This window comes from Taeniopygia guttata, chromosome W (assembly GCF_048771995.1).
Source record: "Taeniopygia guttata chromosome W, bTaeGut7.mat, whole genome shotgun sequence".
NCBI classification, from domain to species: domain Eukaryota; kingdom Metazoa; phylum Chordata; class Aves; order Passeriformes; family Estrildidae; genus Taeniopygia; species Taeniopygia guttata.
In genome coordinates, this window is record NC_133064.1 from 3,147,628 (window position 1) to 3,164,081 (window position 16,454).

The 16,454-nt window shown below is 32.2% G+C and overlaps 1 protein-coding gene across 5 annotated transcripts in view; it reads left to right on the forward strand.

The window, feature by feature from the left end:
- The window catches only part of LOC140682075 (transcription factor 4-like), a 177,439-nt gene that overhangs the window by 149,768 nt on the left and 11,217 nt on the right, over nucleotides 1-16,454 (forward strand). For 2 of the 5 annotated variants that reach the window (XM_072922993.1, XM_072922994.1), the window contains exon 19: nucleotides 6,554-6,726. The exons of the other annotated variants lie outside the window; for them this stretch is intronic. In XM_072922993.1, coding sequence (XP_072779094.1) covers nucleotides 6,554-6,711 — 158 coding nt within the window. In that variant the 3' untranslated portion in view covers nucleotides 6,712-6,726. Of the gene's footprint in view, nucleotides 1-6,553; nucleotides 6,727-16,454 lie in introns of those variants that run through there. 5 annotated transcript variants of the gene reach the window in all.

Genomic DNA, 16,454 nt, shown 5'->3' on the forward strand with positions numbered 1-16,454 from the left:
AAATTTGGGGAAAAATGGGGAAAATTGAAGATAATTTGGAAAATTGGGTAAAAAATTGGAAAAAATTGGGGGAAAAATTGGGAAAAAAAAGGGGAAAAATTGGGGGAAAATTTGGGGGAAAATTGGGGGAAAATTGGGAAAAAATTTGGAAAAATTGGGAAAATTTTGGGGGAAAATCGGGAAAAAGTTGGGAAAAAATGGGAAAAATAGGGAGAAAAATTGGGGAAAATTTTGGAATAAATTGGGGGAAAATAGGGAAAACAAACCCCAGCCCAAAGTGCTCATCCTGCACCGGCCGTGGTGTCACCCTCAGCCTGGAGCAGCAGCTCCGAGCTCGGTGGGATGTCTTCTGCTGGAAAGGGGAAGAAAAGGGGGAAAAAAAAAAAAAACCGCGAGAAAATCGGTGAAAATTTGGCGAAAATCGGGCAAAAAATGGCGGAATAATGACGGAAAAATGGCGGAGTAAATTGCATTTTTAGGGGGGAAATTGGGGGGAAAATTAGACAAAAAATGAGGAAAATTTGGGAAAAATTAGGAAAAAATTGGGAGAAATTTGGAGGAAAATAGGGTGAAAATGAGGAAAAAATTGGGGAAAAATTGGGAAAAAATTTGAAACAAAAATGGGAAAAAATTTGGGAAAAATTGGAAAAGAATTGGGGAAAATTTGGAAAAAATGGAAGCAATTGGAATAAAAATTGGGGAAAAATTGGGGGAAAATTGGGAAAAAATTTGGAAAAAATTGGAGAAAATTTGCGGAAAAATTTGGAAAAATTGGGGAAAAATTGGGAGAAAATCGGGTAAAAATGGGAAAAATTGGAGGAAAATGTGGGGGAAAATTTTGAATAGAAATGGAGAAAAATTGGGGGAAATTGGGAAAAAATCGGGAAGAATTGGGAAAATTGGGAAAAATTGGGAGAAAAATCGGAAAAAATTGGGGAAAAATTGGGAAAAAAATTGGGAAAAGTTGGAATAAAAATGGGAAAAAAATTGGAGAAAATTGGGTAAAAAATGGAGAAAAATTGGGAAGAATTTGGAAAAAATTGGGGGAAAATGGGAGCAAAAGTGAGCAAAGAGGAAAAAAGCCCGGCCGGATGGTCCAACTGCACCTCAAGAGCGACAAACCCCAGCCCAAAGTGCTGATCCTGCAGCGGCCGTGGTGTCACCCTCAGCCTGGAGCAGCAGCTCCGAGCTCGGTGGGACATGATGACATGATGTCTTCTTCTGGTGATGGAAATGGGGGAAAAAACAAAAAAAAAAGGGAGAAAATCGGTGAAAATTTGGTGAAAATCGGGCAAAAAATGGCCGAATAATAAGGAAAAAATGGAGGAATAAATTGAATTTTTAGGGGAAAAATTGGGAGAAAATTGGAATAAAAATGGGAAAAAATTGAGAAAAATAGGGAAAAAAGTGGGGGAAAATTAGGAAAAAATTGAGGAAAATTTGGGGGAAAATTGGGGAAAATTGGGAAAAATCAGGGAAAATTTGGAATAAAAATGGGGGAAAATTGGGGAAAATTTGGTAGAAATTTAGAATAAAAAGGGGAAAATTTGGGAAAAAATTTGGGAAAAGTTGGAATAAAAATGAGAAAAATTTGGGAATAATTTGGGGGAAAATTGGGAAAAATTTGGAATAAAAATAAGGAAAAAATTGGAGAAAAATTGAGGAAAAATTGAAATAAAAATGGCAAAAATTGGGGGAAAATTGGGGAAAAATTCGAAAAAATTAAGGAAAGAATTGGGGAAAAATTGGGGAAAAATTGGGAAAAATTTGGACTAAAAATGCGGAAAATTGGAAAAAGAGTGGGGAAAAATTTGAATAAAAATTGGGGAAAATTTGGGGGAAAATTTGGAATAAAAATTGGGATAAACAAACCCCAGCCCAAAGTGCTGATCCTGCAGCGGCCGTGGTGTCACCCTCAGCCTGGAGCAGCAGCTCCGAGCTCGGTGGGATGTCTTCTGCTGGAATGGGGGGGAAGAACAAAAAAAACCGCGAGAAAATCGGTGAAAATTTGGCGAAAATCGGGCGAAAAATGGCGGAATAATGACAGAAAAACGAAAAATAAATGGGATTTTTGGGGGGGAAATTGGGGGGAAAATTGGGGGGAAAATTAGGAAAAAATTGAGGAAAATTTGGAGGAAAATTAGGAAAAAATTCAGGAAAATTTGGGGAAAATTAGGGGAAATTTAGGGAAAATTTGGGGGAAAAATGGGAAAAATTGGGGGAAAATTGGGGGAAAATTGGGGAAAAATTGGAAAAAAAAGATGAAGAATTGGGGAAAAATTTGGGGAAAAATTGGGGAAAATTTGGGGAGAAATTGGGAAAATTGGGAAAAAATTGGAAAAATTTGGGAATAAAAATGGGGAAAAATTGGGGGAAAATTGGAGAAAATTTGGAATAAAAATGGGGAAAATTTTGGAAACATTGGGAGAATTTTGGGTAAAAATCGGGGAAAAATTGGAGAAAATTGGAGAAAAATGGGGAAAAATTAGGAAAAAATTGAGGAAAATTTGGGAAAAATGGGGAAAAAATTGGGAGAAACTGGGAGAAAATTGGGGAAAAATTGGGAAAAAATAGGGAAAAAAAGGAGAAAATTTGGAATAAAAATGGGGAAAAATGGATAAAATTGGGGGGAAATTGGAAAAAAATGGGGAAGAATTGGGGAAAAATTTGGGGAAAAATTGGAGAAAATTGGGGAAAAAATGGGGAAAAATGGGGAAAAATTGGGGAAAAATTGGAGGAAATTGGGTAAAAATTAGGAAGAAATTGGGGGAAAATGGGAAAAATTTGGAATAAAAATGGGGAAAATTTGGGAATAAATTGGGAGAAAATTTGGGAAAAAATTGGGAAAAAATTGGGTAAAATATGGGGAAATTGGGGAAAAAATGGGTAAAGATATGGAAAAAATTGGGTAAAATTTGGAAAAAATGGAAGTAATTGGAATAAAAATTGGGAAAATTTTGGAGGAAAATTGGAACATAACTGGAGAAAAATTGGGGAAAATTTGGAAAAATTGGGAAAAAATTTGGGAGAAAAATGGGAAAAATTTGGAAAAAGTTGGAGAAAATCTGCGAAAAAATTAGAGAAAATTGGGTAAAAAATTAGAAAAAGAATGGGGAAAAAAATGGGGAAAATTTGAGAAAATTGGGTAAAAATTGGGGGAAAATAGGGGAAAAATTGGAATAAAAATAGGAAAATTTGGGGAAAAATTGGAGAAAAATTGGAGGAAATTGGGTAAAAATTAGGAAGAAATTGGGGGAAAATTGGGGAAATTTTGGGGGAAATTGGGGAGAAATTGGAATAAAAATAGGGAAAAATTTGGGAAAAATTTGGAATAAAAATGGGGAAAAATTGGGGAAAATTTGGAATAAATTGGGGAAAAATTGGGAAAAAAATGGGAAAAATAGGGGGAAAAATTTGGACAAAAAAATGGGGGAAAATTGGGAAAAATTGGGATAAAAAAAGCCCAGCCCAAAGTGCTGATCCTGCAGCGGCCGTGGTGTCACCCTCAGCCTGGAGCAGCAGCTCCGAGCTCGGTGGGATGTCTTCTGCTGGTGATGGAAAGGGCAAAAAACCGGGAAAAAACGGTGAAAATTTGGCGAAAATCGGGTGAAAAATGGTGGAGAAATGGGAAAAAATTGGAATAAAAATAGGGAAAATTTGGGGAAAAAAATGGCCAAAAATTGGGAAAAATTGGGGGAAAAATTGGGGAAAAAAATGGAAAAATTTTGGGGAAAATTGGGGAAAATCTGGAATAAAAATGGGAGAAAATTGGGGAAAATTGGGAAAAATTGGAGGGAAATTGGGGGAAAATTGAGAAAATTTTGAGTTAAAAATAGGAAAAATTGGGAAAAAATTGGTGAAAAAATGGGAAAAAATTCAGAATAAAAATGGGAAAAATTTGGGAATAAATTGGGAGAAAACTGGGTAAAAATTAGGGAAAAATGGGGGAAAATTGAAGAAAATTTTGGAAAAATTGGAAGAAAATTGGAATAAAAATGGGGAAAATCTGGGGGAAAAGGGGAAAAAATGGGGAAAAAATTGGAGAAAATTGGGAAAAAATTAGGAAAAAATTGAGAAAAAATTGGGAAAAAAGTGGGGAAAATTAGGAAAAAATTGAAGAAAATTTGGGAAAAATGGGGAAAAAATTGGGGAAAATTGGGGGAAAATTGGGAAAAATTTGGAATAAAAATGGAAAAAATTGGGAAAAATTTGGGGAAAATTGGGAAAATTTGTGGGAAAATTGGGAAAAAATTGGGAGAAACTGGGAGAAAATTGGGGGAAAATTGGGAAAAAATGGGGAAAATTTGGGAAAAAATTGGGAAAATTTTGGAAGAAAAATGGGAAAAAATTGGGAGAAAATTGGGTAAAAATTGGGAAAAAATGGGAAAAATTGGGGGCAAATAGGGAAAAAAAATAGGGAAAAAAATGGAGAAAAATTGGAGAAAATTTTGAATAAAAATGGGGGAAAAATGGGTAAAATTGGGGGGAAATTGGGAAAAATTGGGGAAAATATGGATAAAAATGGGAAAAATTGGGGGAAAATAGGGGAAAAATTGGAATAAAAATGGGAAAATTTGGGGGGAAATTGGGGAAAAAATCGGAAAATCTGGAATAAAAATGGGAAAAATTGGGTAAAATTTAGAGTAAAAATGAAGAAAATATTGGGGGGAAAAGGGGAAAAATTTGGGGAAAAATTGGGGGAATTTTGGAGCAAATTGGAATAAAAATTCGGAAAAATCAGAGAAAATTTGGAATAAAAATGGGGAAAAATTGGGGAAAAATTGGAGGAAACTGGGTAAAAATTAGGAAGAAATTGGGGGAAAATTGGGAAAATTTTGGGGGAAATTGGGGAGAAATTGGAATAAAAATAGGGAAAAAATTGGGAAAAATTTGGAATAAAAGGGAAAAATTGGAGAAAATTGGGAATAAATTGGGGAAAAATTGGGAAAAAAATGGGAAAAAATTGGAATTAAAATGGGGAAAATTTGGGGGAAAAGGGGAAAAAATGGGGAAAAATTGGGGAAAATTTGAAAGAATATTGGAATAAAAATGGAGAAAATTGGGAAAAAATGGGGAAAAATTGTGAAAAATTTGGAGGAAAATTGGAATAAAAATGGGAGAAAATGGGGGGAAATTGGGAAACATTTGGAAAAAAATGGGAAAATTTTAGGAAAAATTGGGAAAAAAAATGGAGAAAAATTTGGAGGAAAATGGGGGAAAATTGCGGAAAATTTGGACTAAAAATAGGAAAAAAAATGGGTAAAATTAGGGAAAAGTTTGAGAAAATTGGGTAAAAATTAGGAAAAAATTGGGGAAAAAAATGGGAAAAATTCGGAATAAAAATGGGAAAAATTTGGGAATAAATTGGGAGAAAATTGGGAAAAATTGGGGAAAAATTGGGAAAATTAGGGAAAATTGGAATAAAAATCGGGTAAAATTGGAATAAAAATGGGGAAAAATTGGGGGAAAATTGGAGGAAAATTGGGAAAAAATTGGGGCAAAAATGGAATAAAAAAGGGGGAAATTGGGGGAAAACCGGAATAAAAATGGGGAAAAATTGGGGAAAATTTGGGAGAAATTTTGAATAAAAATGGGAGAAAAAATTGAGGAAAATTGGAATAAATCTGGAAAAAATTGGAAAAAATGGGGAAAAATTAGAAAAAAATTGGGTAAAAATTAGGAAAAACTTTGGAGAAAATTGGAAAATATTGGGGAAAAAATTAAAGAAAATTGCGAAAAAAATTGGGAAAATTGGGAAAAAGGTGGGGAAAAATTGGGAAAATTGGGAGAAAATTGGGAATAAAAGTGGAATAAATTGGGGAAAAAATTGGAAGAAATTGGAATAAAAATTTGGGAAAATTGGAATAACAATGGGAAAAATTTGGAGAAAAATTGAGGGGAAAATGGGGGAAAAATTGAATATTTGGAGGAAAATTGGGGAAAAATTTGGGGAAAATTGGGGATAAAAGGGGAAAATTTTGGGAAAATACGGGAGAAATTGGGAAAAAAATTGGAAAAATTTGGGAAAAAATTGGAATTAAAATGGGAAATTTTTGGAATAAATTGGGGGAAAATTGGAAAAAAATTGGGAAAAACCTGAAAAAATTGGGGAAAAAATTGGTGAGAAATTGGGAAAAATTTGGAATAAAAATGGTAAAAATTTGGGAAAATTTTGGAATAAAAATGGGGAAAAATTGGGGGAAAATGGAATAAAAATGGGGGAAAATTGATAAAAATTGAGTAAAAAATGGGGGAAAATTGGGAAAATTTTGGAATAAAAATGGGAAAAATTTGGGAAAAATTGCGAAAAAATTGGAAAAATTTGGGGAAAAATTGGGGGAGAAATGGGGAAAAATTTGGGGAAAATTTGGGGGGAAAATAGGCAAAAAAATTGAATTTTTGGAGGGAAATTGGGGGAAAATTGGGAGAAAATTGGCGAATTTTGGCCGTTTTTCCATGTTTTTTCACAGAATTTTTTGCTTTTTTTCCCAATTTTTTCATTTCTTTGCGAATTTTGGGAATTTTGTTAAAATTTGTGAATTTTTCCTTCCAGAGCGGAATTTGAACCCGAAGGCGGCGTGTTTGAAGCAGGGAAAATTGGGGGGAAATTGGGGGAAAACATTGGGAAAATTTGGGGAAAAATTTGGGGGAAAATGGGGAAAAATTTTGAATTTTTGGAGGAAAATTTGGAAAAATTGGGAAAAAAATTGAAAAAATTTGGGAAAAATTGGAATAAAAATGGGAAAATTTTGGAATAAGTTGGGGAAAAATTGGGAAAATTTGGGGAAAAAATTGGCAAAAATTGGGGAAAATTTGGAATAAAAATAGAGAAAAATTGGGAAAAAATTGGGAAACTTTGGGGGAAAAATTGGGAGAAAATTGGAAAAAATTGGGCAAAAATCGCCAAATTTTGGCCATTTTTCCACCAAATTTTTTCATTTTTTCACAGAATTTTTTGCTTTTTTTTCCCAAATTTTTCTTTTTTTGGCAACTTTGGTAAAATTTGTGAATTTTTCCTTGCAGAGCGGAATTTGAACCCGAAGGCGGAGTGTTTGAATTGGAAAAAATTGGGGAAAAATTTGGGGAAAAACTGGGGGGAATGGGAAAAAAATTGGAATAAATTGGGGTAAAATTGGGAAAAAAATGTAATAAAAATGGGAAAAAGTTGGGGAAAATTGGGGAAAAATTGGAGAAAATTGAGGAAAAATTTGGGGAAAAATTTGGGAATAAATTGGGGGAAAATTGGGAAAAAATTGGGAAAAGTTGGGAAAATTTGGAATTAAAATGGGAAAAATTGGGATAAAATTAGAATAAAAATACACAAAAATTTGAAGAAAATTGGGAAAATTTTGGAACAAAAATGGGAAAAATTTGGGAAAGTATCGGGCAAATTGGGGAAATTGGGAAAATTGGGGAAAAAATCAGAATAAAGACGGGAAAAATTTGGAATAAAAATGGGAAAAATTAGGAAAAAGTTGGGAAAAAATTGAAAAAATTGGGAAAAAAATTGGAAAAAATTGGGCAAAATTGGGGCAAAATTCGGCAAAATTGGGAAAATTTGGAATAAAAATAGGGGAAAATTGGGAAAAAATGGGAAAAAATTGGAATAAAAATGGGGAAAATTTTGGAATAAAAATAGAGAAAAATTGGGAAAAAAATGGGGAAAAAATTGGGAAAAACTTGAAAAATTTGGTATAAAAGTGGGAAAAAATGGGAATAAAAATTGGGAAAAATTGGAAAAAATTGGGAAAAAATTGGGGGAAAATTGGAGAAAAATTGGGCAAAAATCGCCGAATTTTCGCCGTTTTTCCACCAAATTTTATCGTTTTTTCACGGAATTTTTTGCATTTTTTTTCCCCCAATTTTTTGCATTTTTGGGAATTTTGGTGAAATTTGGGAATTTTTTCTTCCAGAGCGGAATTTGAACCCGAAGGCGGCGTGTTTGAATTGGGGGAAATTGGGGAAAATTGGGGAAAATTTGGAATAAAAATAGAGAAAAATTGGGGAAAATCAGTAAAAAATGGGTTAAAAAATGGGAAAAAATTGGAATAAAAAAGGGGAAAAATTGGGAAAAATTTGGACTAAAAATGGAAAAAAATTTAGAAAAATTGGGGAAAATTTGGGGAAAATCCGGGAAAAATTGGGGAAAAAATTGGAAAAATTTGGGAAAAAAATTGGAATAAAAATGGGAACATTTTGGAATAAGTTGGGGAAAAATTGGGGAAAATTTGGGAAAAAATTGGGGAAAATTTGGGAAAAAATTGGGGAAAATTTGGGATAAAAATGGGAAAAAATTGGGAATAAATTGGGGGAAAATTGGGGAAAAATTAGGAATATTGGGAGAAAAGTGGGAATAAAAGTGGAATAAAATGGAAAAAAAATTGGAAAAATTGGAATAAAAATGGGAAAAATTTGGGAATAAATTGGAGGAAAATTAGGAAAAAATGGGGGAAAATTGGCAAAAATTTGGGGGAAAAAATTGAAGAAAAATTTGTAAAAATTGGGAAAAAATTAGAAAAAAATGGAAAAATATTGGGGAAAATTGGGAAAAATCAGGAAAAATTTGGAATAAAAATAGAGAAAAATTGGGAAAAAATTGGGAAAATTTGGGGAAAAATTTGGAATAAAAATCGAGAAAAATTGCGAAAAAATTGGGAGAAAAATGGGGAAAAAAATTGAATTTTTGAGGGAAAATTAGGGAAAAATCGTCAATTTTTGGTGGATTTTCACCAAATTTTTTTTATTTTTTCCTGGAATATTTGGCTTTTTTGGGCATTTTGATAAAATTCGGGAATTTTCTCTTCCAGAGCGGAATTTGAACCCGAAGGCGGCGTGTTTGAAGTGGGGAAAATTGGGAAAAAAAATTGGAATAAAAATGGGAAAAATTTAGGAAAAAAACTGGAATAAAAATGGGAAAAATTTTGGAATAAATTGGGAAAAAATTGGGGGGAAATCTGAAAAAATTGGGGAAAAATTGGAGAAAATTGAGGAAAAATTTGGGAAAAATTGAGGGAAAATTGAAGGAAAAATTGGGGAAAATTGTGAAAAAAATTGGAAAAATTTGGGGAAAATTGGAATAAAAATGGGAAAATTTTGGAATAAATTGGGGGAAAATTGGGGAAAAATTGGAGAAAATTGGGGAAAATTTTGAGAAAAAATAGGAAAAAATTGTGGGAAAAAAAGGGGAAAACCTGGAAAAAATTGGGGGAGATTTGGGAAAATTTGACAAAAATTGGGAAAATTTGGGGACAAATTGTGGGGAAATTGGGGAAAAATTGGGAAAAAATTGGAATAAAAATGGGGAAAAATTAGGCCAAAAATGGCGATTTTTTGGCGTTTTTCCACCGATTTTTATCGTTTTTTCGCTGAATTTTTTGGGGTTTTTCCCCGATTTTTTCGGTTTTTTGGGAATTTTGGTAAAATTTGGGAATTTTCTCTTCCAGAGCGGAATTTGAACCCGAAGGCGGCGTGTTTGAAGTGGGGAAAATTGGGGGGAAATTGAGGGAAAACCTTGGAAAAAAATTGGGGGAAAATTGGGAAAAATTGGGGAAAAAATTGGGGGGATAATGGGGAAAAATTTTGAATTTTTGGAGGAAAATTGGGAAAAATTGGGAAAAAAATGGAAAAATTTGGGAAAAAACTGGAATTAGAATGGGAAAAATTGTGGAATAAATTGCGGTAAAATTGGGAAAAAATTGTAATAAAAATAGGAAAAATTTGGGAAAAAATGGGAAAAAGTTGGGGAAAATTGGGAAAAAAACTGGAAAAAATTGGAATAAAAATGGGGGAAAATTGGGAAAAATATGGAATAAAAATAGAGAAAAATTGGGAAAATCTGGGAAAAAATTGGGGAAAATTGGGAAAAATGGGAAAACTTGGAATAAAAATGGGGGAAATTGGGGGAATTGGAGGAAAATTGGGAAAAAATTTGGGAAAATTGGGAAAAAATTGGAGAAAAATTAGAGGAAAATTGGGGAAAAATTGGGAAAAAATTGGAAAAAATGGAATAAAAATGGGGAAAAATTGGGGAGAAATTGGGAAAAAATTGGAATAAAAATGGGGAAAAAATCGGGAAAACTTACAATAAAAATGGGAAATATTGGGGGAAACTCGGGAAAAATTAGAATAAAAATTGGGATAAATTGGGAAAAAATTGGAGAAAATTGGGTAAAAATATGGAAAAAATTGGGGAAAAAATTGGTGAAAAAATGGGAAAAAATTCAGAATAAAAATGGGAAAAATTTGGGAATAAATTGGGAGAAAACTGGGTAAAAATTAGGGAAAAATGGGGGAAAATTGAAGAAAATTTTGGAAAAATTGGAAGAAAATTGGAATAAAAATGGGGAAAATCTGGGGGAAAAGGGGAAAAAATGGGGAAAAAATTGGAGAAAATTGGGAAAAAATTAGGAAAAAATTGAGAAAAAATTGGGAAAAAAGTGGGGAAAATTAGGAAAAAATTGAAGAAAATTTGGGAAAAATGGGGAAAAAATTGGGGAAAATTGGGGGAAAATTGGGAAAAATTTGGAATAAAAATGGAAAAAATTGGGAAAAATTTGGGGAAAATTGGGAAAATTTGTGGGAAAATTGGGAAAAAATTGGGAGAAACTGGGAGAAAATTGGGGGAAAATTGGGAAAAAATGGGGAAAATTTGGGAAAAAATTGGGAAAATTTTGGAAGAAAAATGGGAAAAAATTGGGAGAAAATTGGGTAAAAATTGGGAAAAAATGGGAAAAATTGGGGGCAAATAGGGAAAAAAAATAGGGAAAAAAATGGAGAAAAATTGGAGAAAATTTTGAATAAAAATGGGGGAAAAATGGGTAAAATTGGGGGGAAATTGGGAAAAATTGGGGAAAATATGGATAAAAATGGGAAAAATTGGGGGAAAATAGGGGAAAAATTGGAATAAAAATGGGAAAATTTGGGGGGAAATTGGGGAAAAAATCGGAAAATCTGGAATAAAAATGGGAAAAATTGGGTAAAATTTAGAGTAAAAATGAAGAAAATATTGGGGGGAAAAGGGGAAAAATTTGGGGAAAAATTGGGGGAATTTTGGAGCAAATTGGAATAAAAATTCGGAAAAATCAGAGAAAATTTGGAATAAAAATGGGGAAAAATTGGGGAAAAATTGGAGGAAACTGGGTAAAAATTAGGAAGAAATTGGGGGAAAATTGGGAAAATTTTGGGGGAAATTGGGGAGAAATTGGAATAAAAATAGGGAAAAAATTGGGAAAAATTTGGAATAAAAGGGAAAAATTGGAGAAAATTGGGAATAAATTGGGGAAAAATTGGGAAAAAAATGGGAAAAAATTGGAATTAAAATGGGGAAAATTTGGGGGAAAAGGGGAAAAAATGGGGAAAAATTGGGGAAAATTTGAAAGAATATTGGAATAAAAATGGAGAAAATTGGGAAAAAATGGGGAAAAATTGTGAAAAATTTGGAGGAAAATTGGAATAAAAATGGGAGAAAATGGGGGGAAATTGGGAAACATTTGGAAAAAAATGGGAAAATTTTAGGAAAAATTGGGAAAAAAAATGGAGAAAAATTTGGAGGAAAATGGGGGAAAATTGCGGAAAATTTGGACTAAAAATAGGAAAAAAAATGGGTAAAATTAGGGAAAAGTTTGAGAAAATTGGGTAAAAATTAGGAAAAAATTGGGGAAAAAAATGGGAAAAATTCGGAATAAAAATGGGAAAAATTTGGGAATAAATTGGGAGAAAATTGGGAAAAATTGGGGAAAAATTGGGAAAATTAGGGAAAATTGGAATAAAAATCGGGTAAAATTGGAATAAAAATGGGGAAAAATTGGGGGAAAATTGGAGGAAAATTGGGAAAAAATTGGGGCAAAAATGGAATAAAAAAGGGGGAAATTGGGGGAAAACCGGAATAAAAATGGGGAAAAATTGGGGAAAATTTGGGAGAAATTTTGAATAAAAATGGGAGAAAAAATTGAGGAAAATTGGAATAAATCTGGAAAAAATTGGAAAAAATGGGGAAAAATTAGAAAAAAATTGGGTAAAAATTAGGAAAAACTTTGGAGAAAATTGGAAAATATTGGGGAAAAAATTAAAGAAAATTGCGAAAAAAATTGGGAAAATTGGGAAAAAGGTGGGGAAAAATTGGGAAAATTGGGAGAAAATTGGGAATAAAAGTGGAATAAATTGGGGAAAAAATTGGAAGAAATTGGAATAAAAATTTGGGAAAATTGGAATAACAATGGGAAAAATTTGGAGAAAAATTGAGGGGAAAATGGGGGAAAAATTGAATATTTGGAGGAAAATTGGGGAAAAATTTGGGGAAAATTGGGGATAAAAGGGGAAAATTTTGGGAAAATACGGGAGAAATTGGGAAAAAAATTGGAAAAATTTGGGAAAAAATTGGAATTAAAATGGGAAATTTTTGGAATAAATTGGGGGAAAATTGGAAAAAAATTGGGAAAAACCTGAAAAAATTGGGGAAAAAATTGGTGAGAAATTGGGAAAAATTTGGAATAAAAATGGTAAAAATTTGGGAAAATTTTGGAATAAAAATGGGGAAAAATTGGGGGAAAATGGAATAAAAATGGGGGAAAATTGATAAAAATTGAGTAAAAAATGGGGGAAAATTGGGAAAATTTTGGAATAAAAATGGGAAAAATTTGGGAAAAATTGCGAAAAAATTGGAAAAATTTGGGGAAAAATTGGGGGAGAAATGGGGAAAAATTTGGGGAAAATTTGGGGGGAAAATAGGCAAAAAAATTGAATTTTTGGAGGGAAATTGGGGGAAAATTGGGAGAAAATTGGCGAATTTTGGCCGTTTTTCCATGTTTTTTCACAGAATTTTTTGCTTTTTTTCCCAATTTTTTCATTTCTTTGCGAATTTTGGGAATTTTGTTAAAATTTGTGAATTTTTCCTTCCAGAGCGGAATTTGAACCCGAAGGCGGCGTGTTTGAAGCAGGGAAAATTGGGGGGAAATTGGGGGAAAACATTGGGAAAATTTGGGGAAAAATTTGGGGGAAAATGGGGAAAAATTTTGAATTTTTGGAGGAAAATTTGGAAAAATTGGGAAAAAAATTGAAAAAATTTGGGAAAAATTGGAATAAAAATGGGAAAATTTTGGAATAAGTTGGGGAAAAATTGGGAAAATTTGGGGAAAAAATTGGCAAAAATTGGGGAAAATTTGGAATAAAAATAGAGAAAAATTGGGAAAAAATTGGGAAACTTTGGGGGAAAAATTGGGAGAAAATTGGAAAAAATTGGGCAAAAATCGCCAAATTTTGGCCATTTTTCCACCAAATTTTTTCATTTTTTCACAGAATTTTTTGCTTTTTTTTCCCAAATTTTTCTTTTTTTGGCAACTTTGGTAAAATTTGTGAATTTTTCCTTGCAGAGCGGAATTTGAACCCGAAGGCGGAGTGTTTGAATTGGAAAAAATTGGGGAAAAATTTGGGGAAAAACTGGGGGGAATGGGAAAAAAATTGGAATAAATTGGGGTAAAATTGGGAAAAAAATGTAATAAAAATGGGAAAAAGTTGGGGAAAATTGGGGAAAAATTGGAGAAAATTGAGGAAAAATTTGGGGAAAAATTTGGGAATAAATTGGGGGAAAATTGGGAAAAAATTGGGAAAAGTTGGGAAAATTTGGAATTAAAATGGGAAAAATTGGGATAAAATTAGAATAAAAATACACAAAAATTTGAAGAAAATTGGGAAAATTTTGGAACAAAAATGGGAAAAATTTGGGAAAGTATCGGGCAAATTGGGGAAATTGGGAAAATTGGGGAAAAAATCAGAATAAAGACGGGAAAAATTTGGAATAAAAATGGGAAAAATTAGGAAAAAGTTGGGAAAAAATTGAAAAAATTGGGAAAAAAATTGGAAAAAATTGGGCAAAATTGGGGCAAAATTCGGCAAAATTGGGAAAATTTGGAATAAAAATAGGGGAAAATTGGGAAAAAATGGGAAAAAATTGGAATAAAAATGGGGAAAATTTTGGAATAAAAATAGAGAAAAATTGGGAAAAAAATGGGGAAAAAATTGGGAAAAACTTGAAAAATTTGGTATAAAAGTGGGAAAAAATGGGAATAAAAATTGGGAAAAATTGGAAAAAATTGGGAAAAAATTGGGGGAAAATTGGAGAAAAATTGGGCAAAAATCGCCGAATTTTCGCCGTTTTTCCACCAAATTTTATCGTTTTTTCACGGAATTTTTTGCATTTTTTTTCCCCCAATTTTTTGCATTTTTGGGAATTTTGGTGAAATTTGGGAATTTTTTCTTCCAGAGCGGAATTTGAACCCGAAGGCGGCGTGTTTGAATTGGGGGAAATTGGGGAAAATTGGGGAAAATTTGGAATAAAAATAGAGAAAAATTGGGGAAAATCAGTAAAAAATGGGTTAAAAAATGGGAAAAAATTGGAATAAAAAAGGGGAAAAATTGGGAAAAATTTGGACTAAAAATGGAAAAAAATTTAGAAAAATTGGGGAAAATTTGGGGAAAATCCGGGAAAAATTGGGGAAAAAATTGGAAAAATTTGGGAAAAAAATTGGAATAAAAATGGGAACATTTTGGAATAAGTTGGGGAAAAATTGGGGAAAATTTGGGAAAAAATTGGGGAAAATTTGGGAAAAAATTGGGGAAAATTTGGGATAAAAATGGGAAAAAATTGGGAATAAATTGGGGGAAAATTGGGGAAAAATTAGGAATATTGGGAGAAAAGTGGGAATAAAAGTGGAATAAAATGGAAAAAAAATTGGAAAAATTGGAATAAAAATGGGAAAAATTTGGGAATAAATTGGAGGAAAATTAGGAAAAAATGGGGGAAAATTGGCAAAAATTTGGGGGAAAAAATTGAAGAAAAATTTGTAAAAATTGGGAAAAAATTAGAAAAAAATGGAAAAATATTGGGGAAAATTGGGAAAAATCAGGAAAAATTTGGAATAAAAATAGAGAAAAATTGGGAAAAAATTGGGAAAATTTGGGGAAAAATTTGGAATAAAAATCGAGAAAAATTGCGAAAAAATTGGGAGAAAAATGGGGAAAAAAATTGAATTTTTGAGGGAAAATTAGGGAAAAATCGTCAATTTTTGGTGGATTTTCACCAAATTTTTTTTATTTTTTCCTGGAATATTTGGCTTTTTTGGGCATTTTGATAAAATTCGGGAATTTTCTCTTCCAGAGCGGAATTTGAACCCGAAGGCGGCGTGTTTGAAGTGGGGAAAATTGGGAAAAAAAATTGGAATAAAAATGGGAAAAATTTAGGAAAAAAACTGGAATAAAAATGGGAAAAATTTTGGAATAAATTGGGAAAAAATTGGGGGGAAATCTGAAAAAATTGGGGAAAAATTGGAGAAAATTGAGGAAAAATTTGGGAAAAATTGAGGGAAAATTGAAGGAAAAATTGGGGAAAATTGTGAAAAAAATTGGAAAAATTTGGGGAAAATTGGAATAAAAATGGGAAAATTTTGGAATAAATTGGGGGAAAATTGGGGAAAAATTGGAGAAAATTGGGGAAAATTTTGAGAAAAAATAGGAAAAAATTGTGGGAAAAAAAGGGGAAAACCTGGAAAAAATTGGGGGAGATTTGGGAAAATTTGACAAAAATTGGGAAAATTTGGGGACAAATTGTGGGGAAATTGGGGAAAAATTGGGAAAAAATTGGAATAAAAATGGGGAAAAATTAGGCCAAAAATGGCGATTTTTTGGCGTTTTTCCACCGATTTTTATCGTTTTTTCGCTGAATTTTTTGGGGTTTTTCCCCGATTTTTTCGGTTTTTTGGGAATTTTGGTAAAATTTGGGAATTTTCTCTTCCAGAGCGGAATTTGAACCCGAAGGCGGCGTGTTTGAAGTGGGGAAAATTGGGGGGAAATTGAGGGAAAACCTTGGAAAAAAATTGGGGGAAAATTGGGAAAAATTGGGGAAAAAATTGGGGGGATAATGGGGAAAAATTTTGAATTTTTGGAGGAAAATTGGGAAAAATTGGGAAAAAAATGGAAAAATTTGGGAAAAAACTGGAATTAGAATGGGAAAAATTGTGGAATAAATTGCGGTAAAATTGGGAAAAAATTGTAATAAAAATAGGAAAAATTTGGGAAAAAATGGGAAAAAGTTGGGGAAAATTGGGAAAAAAACTGGAAAAAATTGGAATAAAAATGGGGGAAAATTGGGAAAAATATGGAATAAAAATAGAGAAAAATTGGGAAAATCTGGGAAAAAATTGGGGAAAATTGGGAAAAATGGGAAAACTTGGAATAAAAATGGGGGAAATTGGGGGAATTGGAGGAAAATTGGGAAAAAATTTGGGAAAATTGGGAAAAAATTGGAGAAAAATTAGAGGAAAATTGGGGAAAAATTGGGAAAAAATTGGAAAAAATGGAATAAAAATGGGGAAAAATTGGGGAGAAATTGGGAAAAAATTGGAATAAAAATGGGGAAAAAATCGGGAAAACTTACAATAAAAATGGGAAATATTGGGGGAAAC